The sequence below is a fragment of the Chelonia mydas genome, chromosome 2 (assembly GCF_015237465.2).
Source record: "Chelonia mydas isolate rCheMyd1 chromosome 2, rCheMyd1.pri.v2, whole genome shotgun sequence".
Lineage (NCBI taxonomy): Eukaryota > Metazoa > Chordata > Testudines > Cheloniidae > Chelonia > Chelonia mydas.
In genome coordinates this window covers 148,994,541-149,007,504 of record NC_057850.1, presented here as the reverse complement: position 1 = coordinate 149,007,504, position 12,964 = coordinate 148,994,541, and the positions used below count along the sequence as shown (strand labels likewise).

Sequence of the window (12,964 nt, the reverse complement as noted above, 5' to 3'; positions counted from 1 at the left end):
TCCTTTGGGGCATCCTCGCATCCTCTGTATCCTTGCATCCCCCTCCTACTTAGATACTGCTTGTCAGTCACCCTCAGTGGAATACAATAGGGACCATTACTCAAAGAAGAAGGGGAGATTCTTTGAGATGTGTGGCCCCTATTTCATTCCACTACCCACCCTCCTTCCCCTCTGCTTCAGATCTTACCTGACTGATGGTAGAGAAGGAACTGGAGAGGCAGGCAGTCTGCTCCATCCTTTATCCCATCAGATGGAGGCACGAGGTGAAGCAGGGCACATGTGCGGACCAGCGAACACTACTTTCAAATTCTCCGGCTCTGGGCGCATGGTGTGCATGTGTAGCCCACTGTGGAATACAGATAGGGGCCACACAGCTCGAAGAACCTGCAGTTACAGGTCAGTAACCTCCCCTTTTGGTATCCAACAAGGTATAGCAGACACTTTTTGTTTTTCACACTCAAGAGGCTGTGGAAACTTTTTCAGTGGGGAGGGGATGCATCTGTTCTTGCCCTTCCTCTTTTGAGGTGGAACAGAGGCATCTTCACATCTGAGTAAAGGAGATCTGACTTCCCCATTCTTTGACAGCAGCTAGTTATCTTTCCCCACTATCTGCTGCTTCATCCGCCAATGATGGATAAGTACCACAGCTGGATGTTTTCGCTGAAGTGATCAGTAGTTAAATAAGTAAGAGTGCTCCCAATTAAATTGTCCTTATTAGTCCATGGAGTTAACACACATTGAGATTAATATCAAGGGGCAGTCTGGTGGGTGAAAACCTGGCTCCACTGAAGTCAATGGCAAAGCTCTTGTTGATTTATATAGGGCTAGGATTGTTTCAGGATTGGTCAGCAGACTCAGGCAGACGCTCATGTATCTGTGCAAAACCTGAACATAGTTTTCATTTTGAAAGTTTTCTTTGCATCCGTAAAGGCTAAGATTCTGGAAAACAATTATATGTCAATTTAAGAAATAGGGTTATTTTGTAGCTATTTGAATGGCCACCTATGCATATTATTCAGTGTCTTGCCCATAGGTTATGTTATACCAGTTTGCTTGTTGTCACAGTCTGGCCCAGTCTCCCTCTTGTGACTGATACTATCTGTTATGAGTGGACCCAACTGCTGTATCCCATGTGTTTCTAAACTCCCTGCATATGGGTAATGACTAGTCACTTCTCTAAGTTACAGATCTTTGAAAAACAATAAAATCCTGAATGCAGCTCCCCAGGTCTGATCTCACCCCTCCTGGGAATCCTGGGTTTGGTCAGCATCCTTAGGCTTCCCCTCTTAGCCTGCCCCACCCCCCCACCATGTTGTGGAATTCTAGCCTCTTGCTCTGAGAAGCAGCCACCTTGTAAAACTCTGGCCCTCTTGGTTACCTTTGTGCTTTCACTGGAGAAGTTCCTGGCTCCAGCCCCACCTCCATCGGCTTCTGTGTAGAGAGTCGAAGTCAAACGCCCTATGGATAGAAAACCCCTAGTTCTACTAGGGAAGACTCATTCCATGTTGATGGCCCTAGATTGTTTTGTGCTGGTTTCTCAGACTACTTAAACATGCCACTAGGTATCAAGCTCTCTTTCCAAAATGGATGTTATTCACAAAGGAGGTTGCAATACCACATGAGGGTCACCACAGGCACCGGCTTGCTCTGGGCCCTGGGGGTGCTCAAACCCCGACTTCGCCCAGGCCCCACCCCCACCCCAGCCCTTCTCCCAAGCCCCCACCCCCGTTCGCCTCTTCCTGCCCCTCCTCTTCCCACCCAGTTTCACCCCCTCCCGCGAGCATGCCTTCTTCCCACTCCTCCCCCTCCCCCCAGCATCTCCTGCATGCTGTGAAACAGCTGATTGCGGTGGGTGGGAGGCGCTGGGAGGGAGGGGGAAGAGTTGGTTGGCAGAGCTGGGCAATGGATGGGAGGCACTGGGAGGGGAGGGGGGAGCTGGCTGCCGGTGGGTGCTAAGTACCCACTAGTTTTTTTCCGTGGGTTCTAAAGCCTAGAGCACCCATGGGGTAGGTGCCTCTGAGGGATACACCCAAAAATGAAAGTTACAGTCAAAATGGCATTCACAAAACAAGATGGAGTTTGCAGTTTGACCCAAACATACTGCTCCCACCCCCTCAATCTGTCACACTAGTAATAAAGGTAAATTACAAAGGAATTTTAAAAAAAGATATATGCCATTTCTTTCTTCTTGATGATGTGTAAAGTGTCTGTAAGGATTTTTGTTTTGTTGTTATTATTGAGAGTCTTAGTTTGAGTCAGTTAGGGAGAGTGTCTAGTTTTGGATGTTGGTCCAAAATAGATGGATTTTTATTAATTGATATTGCAGATGTGCCCAGATTTATGTGCATTTTAAATAAATGGAAAGAAATACAAAAATGATTGCTAGCCTTAAAAAAATACGATTGTATCTTGCAGACTTCAGGATCTTTTGATTGATTACAAAAAGTTTGTAAATGGAATTCCTGCTATTCTGGAACCACTGATGAAACCATTTATGGAGCAAATTGAGGAAGCCCTTACTCCAGGCCTGACACAGTTATCATGGACTTCTTCAAACATTGACAAATGTATGGACCTTTGTTATTTCTATGCGAATCGTAGTGTCATAGCGTTTGCAGATGGAAAGACCTATTAGGTCTTCTGGTTCATCCCACTGTCAGTAAAACATGGTTCTCTGCAGTGCACTCTCTAGTTTTTTCCAGTTTGCTTTTACATGTTGTGAGTGATGGATAGCATATGTGTACACAAACTAAAATATTTTACGTTTGTTTGATTGTAAATGTGATGACATTTTAGTTATATTTATATGGATTGTGCTAGGTGGGCACAGACATGAATGGGGTGGTGCTTTGCCTCATGGCTCTGTGGGGACTCGGTCAATGATTGTTCCTCAGGGAAGTACAGTCCCTTCCTGAGCTCCCAGGAAAGCAGGGTCAGTGTGGATAAGGGATGGAGTCATTGCCCCAAGTTCTCTCAACCTTCTCTGAGGTGATGTATACATACCCAATGTTGTCTAGAGGGAGCTGTCCCTGTTCTTCCTTAAATAGATGAACTGCAACTGTCCCTGACCCTTTTACAGGATTCAGAAGAGAGGGAGGAAAACTCCTTGCTCAAACACAGCCATGCATCTGTGGAAAGGCCAGTCACAATCTGCGCCATACTGTTTACATTAATAGAAAGAGGGATTATTGTTCAAAATAAAGCAGTCAGGGATACAAACTTGTAGAAAAAATTATTCCTTGTACCATGAGAGTCTTACTTTTGAGAAGAAAATTCTAGTCTTATACAAAAATAGTCAGCAGGAAGTTTTAAAAAATATTTTAATTTGCTGACATTACTGTTATTCATACATTGTTATCTGTATAGCATTCAAAGTAAATCTGGGTAGATTGGAATACTAAATAAAAAGATGTAGATCCCAAACATCCATATCAATAAATCAGTACAGTTGCCACCACCCATTATAACATAAATCCAGGTTTTAAAATCCATCCTTGGTAATGATAATATGATAATAATAGTAAGGGCACACCCTATCATTGCCACAACAACCATACTCCACAGTGCAGGTACTGTCACCTTCATTCAGACCCCCCTTCTCCCTCTCCTGCACTCCTCTTTAGCAGATTATTTTCCTCCTATCACTGGATGCTTGGAGACTAGTTTGTGTTGGAAGAAGGTAGTTTGGTAAAGGGTTGTGTGTAGAAGAGCAATTAAAGGGTGTGATAGGATTTGGGATCTCTACGGGGAAAGTTAAGGGTATGGTGTGTGTTCTGTGATGTATGATAGTGGTGGCAGTGGTAATGTATGTGTCTGTGGGTGAAGGAGAAGAGTGTACGTATTATTGTGTGGCTTAACTTTTCATTTCCTTTTTTATGTAGGTTTGTGTCATGTAGCTTTTATATGTATAGCAACCCTAATGGCTTCCCAATGAATTTTTTGTTTATTAATTTAATGGTTATTTAACCATATGGCAGTTTCATGATTTGGGGCCAGGGGAGTACAAATCTGTAGGGTTTGAAGTACAGCGGCTGAAGGAGAATATTTGGTCGGTAAACCACTGCCCATGAAACAGTCGCCATTGTAGGTAACAATCTGACAGGAAATTGTAGGTTATGATGGAAATTTTATATGTCCAGCCCCATCAGTCAGGCCTGGATGTGCCTGCCCCATCTATCCAAATTACGTGCACAATGTGTGAACTTTAATTTACAATGTGAATAAAAAGTTTCAGTGGAGAGAGGTAAATAGCAGGGTCCCTTAAGGACCTGTACTGGGACCTGTGCAGTTCAACATATTCATAAATGAATGTGGCAAAATTTGCAGATGATTCAAAATTAATTGGATAAGTCCAAAGCTGACTGCGATGAGTTACAAAGGGATTTCACTAAATTGACAACAAAATTTGGGCAACAAAATGACAGATGAATTCAGTGTTAAGTGCAAAGTAATGTACATTGGAAAACATAATCCCAACTATACGTACAAAATGCTGGGATCTAAATTAACTGTTACCACTCAAGAAAGAGACCTTGGATAGTTCTCTGAAAACGTGCTCAGTGTGTAGCGGCAGTTAAAAAAAGCTAACAGAATGTCAGGAACCATTAGGAAAGAAATAGATAATAAAACAGAATATATCATAGTACATTCACACCTTCAATACTGCAAACAGTTCTGGTCACCCCACCTCAAAATATACAGTAGAATTGGAAAAGGTGCAGAGAAGGACAACAAAAATTGTTAGGAGTATGGAACAGCTTCCATATTGAGGAGAGATTAAAAAGACTGGTGGTGTTCGTCTTAGAAAAGAGATGATTAAGGAGGGATATGATAGTGGTCTATAAATCATGAATGGTGTAGAGAAAGTGAATAGTGAAGTGTTATTTACCTCTTCACATAACACAAGAACTAGGTGAAATGAAGAGGCAGCAGGTTTAAAACAAACAAAAGTACTTCTTCACACAATGCACAGTCAACCTGTAGAAATCATTGCCATGGGATGTTCTGAAGGCCAAAGTACAACTAGGTTAAAAAAAATAATTGGATACTTTCATACAGGATAGGTCCATCAATGGCTATTAGCCAAGTTGGTTAGAGACACAACCCCATGATTTAGGTGTGATTTAAGCTGGGACTACATGACAGGGGCTGGATCACTCAGAATTCCCTCTGAAGCATCTGGGTCTGGCCATTGTCAGAAAACCGGATATTGGGCTAGATGGACCATTGGTCTGACCCATTGTGGCTGTTCTTATTATTATCATCATTATGGCAAATCTCAAAGGGACATAGCCTCCTTTCAGATCAAGTACTGATCTCTGGTTACATCCTTAAGACACACTGGTTGGATGTTCTCTGCATGTCCATCTCTGACAATCTTATTGCACCACTGAAGCCTGTGTACCCATGTGATCACTGACCATTCCTGGGTAAATGAAAACTAAAAATGACCCAAAATTCAAATTTAAAACAAACAAATCCCGACCAGTTTCACCAGATCGATTCAGGATCCACCTGTCTGTCTGTGATGTAGCAGCCTAATTCCCATTTTCAAAAGAGATTTTGGAGCCTTTAGAAGGAATCCTTCAGATGGGATGTGTCAGGTTGTGTAACCTACATGCCCCTGCAGTAATTTAGACTACCGTACACTGATCTGAAGAAAAGCTCCGTGTAAGCTCAAAAGCTTGTCTCTTTCACCAGCAGAAGCTGATCCAATAAAACAGGGGTGGGCAAACATTTTGGCCTGAGGGCCACATCTGGTTATGGAAATTGTATGGCAGGTCATGAATGCTCATGAAATTGGGAGTTGGGAGGGGGTGAGGGCTCTGCCTGGGGGTGCGGGCTCTGGGATGGGGCCAGAAATGAGGAGTTCAGGGTGCGGGAGGGGGCTCCAGGCTGGGGCCGGGGGTTGGAGTGCAGGGGGGGGGGCGGTGAGGGCTCTGGCTGGGGCTACAGACTCTGGGGTGGGGCTGGAGATGATGGGTTTGGGGTACAGGAGGAGGTCAGTGGTGGTTTGGGGTACAGGAGGGTGCTCCAGCCTGGGACCTAAGGGTTTGCAGGGTGGGAGGGGGTTCAGGGCTGGGGCAGGGGGTTGGGGCATGGGAGGAGGTCAGTGGTGCAGGCTCCGGGTGGTGCTTACTTCAAGCAGCTCCTGGAAGTAGCAGCATGTCCCCCCTCCAGCTCCGGCACAGCCAAGTGAGTCTGTGCTCTGCCCCGTCTGCAGGTGCTGCCCCCGCAGCTCCCAAAAGCAGCGGCATGTCTGCTCTCTGGCTCCTATGTGGAGGCGCGTCCAGGTGGCTCTGCACGCTGCCCCATCCTCTGGCGCCACCTCCTCAGCTCCTGGAAGCAGCGGCATGTCCCCCCTCCGGCTCCTACACAGAGATGCAGTGGTGGCCAGGCGGCTCTGCACGCTGCCCTGTCCACAGGTGCCACCCCTGCAGCTTCCATTGGCCGCAGTTCCAGGCCAATGGGAACTGCAGAGCTGGTGATTGGGGCGGGGCAGCATGCGGAGCCCCCTGGCTGCCCCTATGTGTAGGAGTGGTAGGGGGGACATGCCGCTGCTTCCGGGAGCTGCGCGGAGCCACAGCACGTGCAGAGTGGAGCAAGTCCCTGACCCTGCTCCCCGGCGGGAGCTGTACTTTGCTCACCCCTGCAATAAAAGATATGACCTCACCCATCTTGTCTCTCTACCTTACACTGTCAAGACCTACTAAAGACCTACTAAAACCTGTTCTCCCAACGTACATAGGTGCAGTTATTTGCTGAAGAGCCTGAGAAAGTTGTGAATTAAAATAGCTCCCACCCTGAAAAGTACTCCTTACCCTTTTCCTCCTTAAAGATGTTGTTTACTATTATGAAATAATGCACGTACAGCAGTATCACACAGATTAAAACAAGTCTTTCCAATCAAGGTTTCTATGGCTTTTGGAAAACGTTGTAAACCATTCAAGTATATAGATCAAATTCTGCTCTTAATTACACTAGTGTTAATCCAGAGTAATTTCACTGAAGTTGCAGTGAAGTCAATGGAGTTACTTGAGAGTTATACCAGTGTAACTCAGAGAAGAATTTGGCCTGTTCATCTGACACTAAATAGCTGGCATACACAATCCTTTATTGGCGTATAGATTCTCTAGGGCCTCAAATTTCTTGTTTTCTCACAAGTTTTTAGCTAGTACCTGCAATTTGTGTACAGTTATGTAAACTACTTATTATACAGTCTAATCCCATTTTAATTGTATGTATCTTCATGTACTGAGTTTAAACTAACTGTCCAAGTTTCATTTTTAAAATTAGAATAACAATTTGTTGTTTTTATAAGTTTGCTTCATTCACCCCATTAGCATTATTTTGATCTTTCTTTTAACTGATTTACCACTTAAGGAAGCTATAAAGAGTTTTGTCACATGCCTTTATTATGATATTATTTCTCTGTGAAAAGTATGCTGATGGGCTGGCCCATTGAGATGAGGGAGATGATTACAACATGAAGCACAAATTTGAAATCGGGGTGGCAGTGAACTATCAGAAGAGAAGATCTCATTTTTTATTTAAAATGTTTTTTAATGTTGGCTGAGTATCTTTAAAGATCATTGTCCACATTATAGTTTCTAGCCATTAAGTTATCTACATGGAGGTTTCTATCCAAATAGTAATTAAAAAAATTAAATGTAAGTGCTCAGAACGTACCATGCACTGTACAAACCTAGCATGATGCACAACCCTTGCCTCAAAGAGCATAAAACTTATTAATAATACAGTAATGAGTGATCCAAATGCATAAATGTAAAGGCATTAGGAGGAATTAGTATGTTGCAGTTCTACAATAAGCCAACAGGCTATGCTTATGGATCATTTTTCAGTGGAGACAGATTGGTATATGGCTTTACTTATGTTTTTTAAAATGTAAACAACAAGATAACACTAAACAGCAGCATGCTTTGTTTTACAATCTCAGCTCAAAGGATTTTTTGTTACTGGTTAGTACAGTAACATATCATTTATTAAGAAAGATGTTGCAAATATTATTTAAATTAAAATTAAACATTTGTTACTAACTCCCACCTCACTACCAAAGGATGTTAATCCAGTGACTGCCCTCTTAAAACCTTACCGTTTGAATATTTGGAACATAGTTTTTTACTGATGCTTTCAGCTGAAGTAGTCTGTGTGGTTCTTTGGGTCAGCTTTTTTTGTGGCAGCTTTTTTGTGTATCTGTTGAACTAGTAGTTATAGCAGGGGTATGCGGGTGGCTGCTGCTGGCCTTCCTGTGGCTCTAAGGAACTAGAGATGGGGATTAGAATCTTTCCTGGAAGCTCATGCTTTTCTTGAGTGAGGATGAAATGCTTTCTTTTTGTGTTTAGTTTGGTAGAAGTTAAATGGGGGTTTTAAAAGCATTAATTATCCAGTACATTTTGCACTGGTTCTTATAAAGTGCATCTTTTATTTCAATATTAATTAGATCATTTTAAGTCTTTCTTTCCCATTTCTCACAGTACAGAATCTCTTTACTAGAACTCTGCCATCCTGAGCTATTCTTAGGACAATTTTGGACCTCAAAATCAGCAAGCAGGATATGTCCCTTTAATAGTACCCCCTGCAAACTGATTAAAGGCCTCATCCTGCCAACTGCTGATTTTCATTTGTGAAGTGCTGAGTGCAGTCAACTCCAGTTGATTTAAATGAGAGTTAAAAGTACTTGTCCCCTTTCAGGTGTTGTACCTTTACAGAGTGGCAATTGTGAATTGCTCAATGTCATGGGGTGCTTCCCTTCAGCATGCCCCCTCGTTGCTCTCCAGGTGGATTGCATTCAGTCGCATAGATGCTGGAACTAGGCATACTGGGGTTGCTGCTGCTTGAAGTGATTTCCATCAGATGCAGGGTTTATAGTTTGTTTCAATGGCTCTCAGCGCCCCCATCATACAAATGGTTCCAGCGCCCCTGCTCAGTCCTCCGGCTCAGAAGATTCAGCAAATAGCCTTCCCTTGGTGTCTGCCATGCTCTGAGGAAGGAGGCAGCATATATGCTGGTCCTCTTCCTTACAGCTCCTCCCCAATTGGTTGAGTGAGAGGGGAGCCTTGCCCCATCCACACTGCAAGGGTCCTGATTCTAGACCCTTAAAGAAACAGTAGATGACTTGCTCCCAAACACTACTGATTCCTGGGGCGTCTTCCTCTCTATCAAACCTTCTTATTTCCTAGGTCTTTGTATACATCAAAATGTCCCAAATCTTAAAGGGCCATTCCAGGTGATGGGGGTGGGTGGGCTGATCCCAAGACATCACTACCTGTAAGGGGGCTACCTGATTACACTCAGCATCTATATCTCTAGGTACTTATATGGTACTCATCACTTGTGTCTGGGCACTCTACAGTTGTGAATGAATTTATCCTCATAACACTCCAGTGAGGTAGGGAAAGATCAATATATGTATTTTACAGATGAAGGACTGAGATGCAGAGGTTAGGCAAATTGCTGACATCTGTAAGAGAGGTGGGAGTTGAACCCGGATCTCCAGAATGTCAGTCCAGTGCTTGGGCTCCAAGACCATTCCATACCTCCACCACACACTGATGGGGAAGGAACTAGGTTCAGGTTAATTAATAACATCCAATTAAAAATAGAAGTGGGATTCCTAAAACACATCCAGAATATCCCAGAATTGTTCAGATGTGAATCATTACATAGGATTCATCCTAAAGTAGGACTTGAGAAACAAGAGGCAAAGGGGTGTAGGATTGCTTAATTTAAATGTATACTGTGTAGTTAATGGACTGACTCATTTGTCCAATTTTTTCAGTAGTGAATGTTATCCCTCATCTTGGTTCTGGATTCCAAAATTAATAAGTTAATACTGTAGGTTTTTTTGACAGTCAACACACACACAGTTCACTTTTGTTTGTGTACTCAATAACTGTCTGTTAAAAAGAGATGTTCATGGTAAATATGAGAGTTTTCTTGTTCAGTATTTTCCATTAAAAATATCAGTTTGCCCACTATCATCACATTTTGATAGATCACAGATACCCCAGCAATTCCTTCTTACTTAGAACAGGAAATAATTTTGGCAATTCCAATACCACTGTGTGGATAAACTATGCCTTTTTAATTATGACCGCTGTATGGTTATGAAGGGACATAGTGCGGTGATTGCACTGAATGTACTTTTATGTGATTTTATTTTTCCTCTTCTTCATTATGAAAAAATACAAAAGATTTATTAAAAACAAAAATATGTATAGTACTTAGTTGCAAATCAATGGTTTGTGGATTAGAGGGTTGGGAAGATAAATGTTTGAAAAAGATTGAAAAGTTAGAGGAAAACTCTACTCCCTGGTCTCTGAGACCATTATCTGGCATGATTTAGTACTCACAATGCTTGTAGAGGACTCATAAATTAGATAATAAATTTGTAAGAAGAAATTCAGTGGCATAATCTACATACTAATTTGCCTTGAGGAATTTTGCCCATAAGGTGATTTGGAAGATGAAATACTGAATTTCCCTGAATAGTTTAGATGGAATATGGAGCAGATCTGCTTTTTCCTAAAGTAGGTGTATGTGTGAAGGATGAAATAACTTTTCAATAGTAACATTCCTTTTATTTCTGGTATACTATTATTGATCCTTTCCATTAGATACTGTCCTCTTTAATATAATATTTTTATAATACTAAATATTCCATTATGTCTTTTTCTTGCAAAACAATTGTATTTAAAGATTCAGATGCACAGAGACCCATTAGGTCTTTGGTTTCAGCCTGTTAATTTAGTATGTCGTCATTAATTAAGATTCACATTTAGAAAGATAACTCTTTTGTATTCCAATATAATATGATATTTTAAAAAGTGATTTCATGTGCTATATTTTGTATGTTCTCATTTTATTTTCTGTTTGCTTAGTCCTTGAGAAAGTTTATAATTCCCTAGAAGAAGTGGGATATATAGTAAAAGAAGCTTCTGACACTCTGGAATGCAGAATTGAAAGAATTCTGCAGGGTATGTCCGAAATTCCTCTTGTAACTCTGCCCGAAGATGAACCCATTGAAGTACCTGCTTTCCTGGAAAGGACAGAAAAACTTACTGCTGCAGCTGCTGAAACTCTCTCTCAGTAGGTCTACTCATGTGTGGTTTGTAGAGTCCATAATGATAGGATTTAAAATTGTATGGTTAGCATTTTAATCTCTATTGTAACAAGACTGCTGGACAAAGTTGAACTCTTATTCTGAACTTTTAACAACAAAATCTATAGGCATCTTAAATGCAACAAAAATAAAGCATTAATACTATTTCACTCCTGTTTTGTTTGACTGATATTTACTCTCCTTTCCTTTGGTTAGAGAACTTTAGATCAGTCCATTATCTATGCAATGACAAGTAACATTGATTCTTAATGTTAACTGATTTAGGACTAGAAGATAGACTCTTTCCCTCTCTAGGTGCTGCATATAATATTTTGCATTTTTACATTATCATGCAATACTTGTTCAGTTGTGTTCCACTGAGACATATCTAAGTGTGCTTTGCATGTCAGAATGATGAAAGGCTGCCTTTCTTCTAGCCTACTATAATTTTTATATGGTTTGGTCTGTACATCAAGTTAGCTTGCTGTATCATCCTGATATGCCCAACCTGGATGAAATGTGTGTCTATGATTGCTCACCAAAGCTAACCCCCCCCCCCCCGATCCCCTTTAAACAATCTAGGAGATCTAGTTGTACTGGATATACTGCAATCTTCAAAATAGGATGTTGATAATATCCCTAGGATACTTTAACATCTCTTGGTTATTTTGTAGTATATCCAGGCAGTAGAAACGAACTGAACAGTTTACGTGTATTTCTGCATTCTCCCTTTAATATAGTGTGTTCTGAAAACCAGAGTGGTAGTAGTCTCTTCTCTTTTGGGCACCCCATTTCTTTTGTGGGTGGTTATATTCTGAAATCCATAACGTTCCTTTGTAGACAAAGCCTGCAAGTGGAACGTTCCATGTATGAATTGATAGACATTCTGAAGCGCAGATTGAAACCGGAAGACAAAAGCAATCTGCAGGTAAGATCTAAAATGTAAATAATTGTGAAGCATTTCTTAAGCCTCTTATATTTCATTTATTAAATATGAATTATTTGGAGACTTTTTATTTTTTGTTTGCTGTTTCACTGTGACTTCAGGATTCATTTGCCTGTGGACATCTTGATATGAAACAGAAAACACGCTGCCAGGAATGTCTGTCCTGTAGTTACTATAACCTGATGGGGCAGCTTTGCCAGAAAAATACTGACTCTCTAGTCAAATGTAGGTTTTTCATTTTAAACTATACTTATTTTTATAATATTTTAAAGATTTCTGAACTTGTGGTCACAACTATAATTTTTCTAAAATGTGCATTTATCTAGGCACCAGGATTTCTTTAGATGCTTTAAGGCGTCGCTTACATGTTCTCAACTCTAAATATCAGATGACGAAGTTCATAAAGGATCAAAGAGTTCCGTTATTCAAAGCTGAAATTCAATTGGCCATTCCAAATGTTGTCTTGAGGCCAAGTCTTGATGATATTCAGGTAACATCAACAAAAAATAAATGCACATCACAATCATTCTTGGTATCACATACTTATGTAAATAAGTTGGTTTTTTTAAAAATAAGGTGTGTCTATTGAACCTCGGATAAGAATAGAACTGAGAAAAATAGGACTACATTTAAAAAAAAAATCAGTGGTACACAAGATGGCATCTTGAGAAATTAGATAACTGGAGCCATCCATCAAGATGTTATACTGGCCAATAAAAACAATAATTCTACTGGAAACTTAACACCTCCCATCTATAATTCTCTACTTTAAAAAGGAAAACTTTTCAAAGAGGGTGTGCGGACCAAAGAAGTTGAATTCAAAGCCATCAGTAAAAACTCAGGCTGCTCCCATTACTTACAATTCCTGAAGAATATTCAATGACCGTATAAGTGTG

At 41.2% G+C, this 12,964-nt stretch overlaps 1 protein-coding gene across 1 annotated transcript in view; it reads left to right on the top strand.

Moving 5' to 3' along the window:
- Positions 1-12,964, top strand: part of LOC102935007 (dynein axonemal heavy chain 5) — a 275,261-nt gene that overhangs the window by 64,858 nt on the left and 197,439 nt on the right. Inside the window, 5 exon segments of the mRNA XM_043540319.1 lie at positions 2,416-2,567; positions 10,902-11,109; positions 11,963-12,050; positions 12,170-12,293; positions 12,395-12,558. Of these exon segments, the coding sequence (XP_043396254.1) occupies positions 2,416-2,567; positions 10,902-11,109; positions 11,963-12,050; positions 12,170-12,293; positions 12,395-12,558 (736 nt within the window).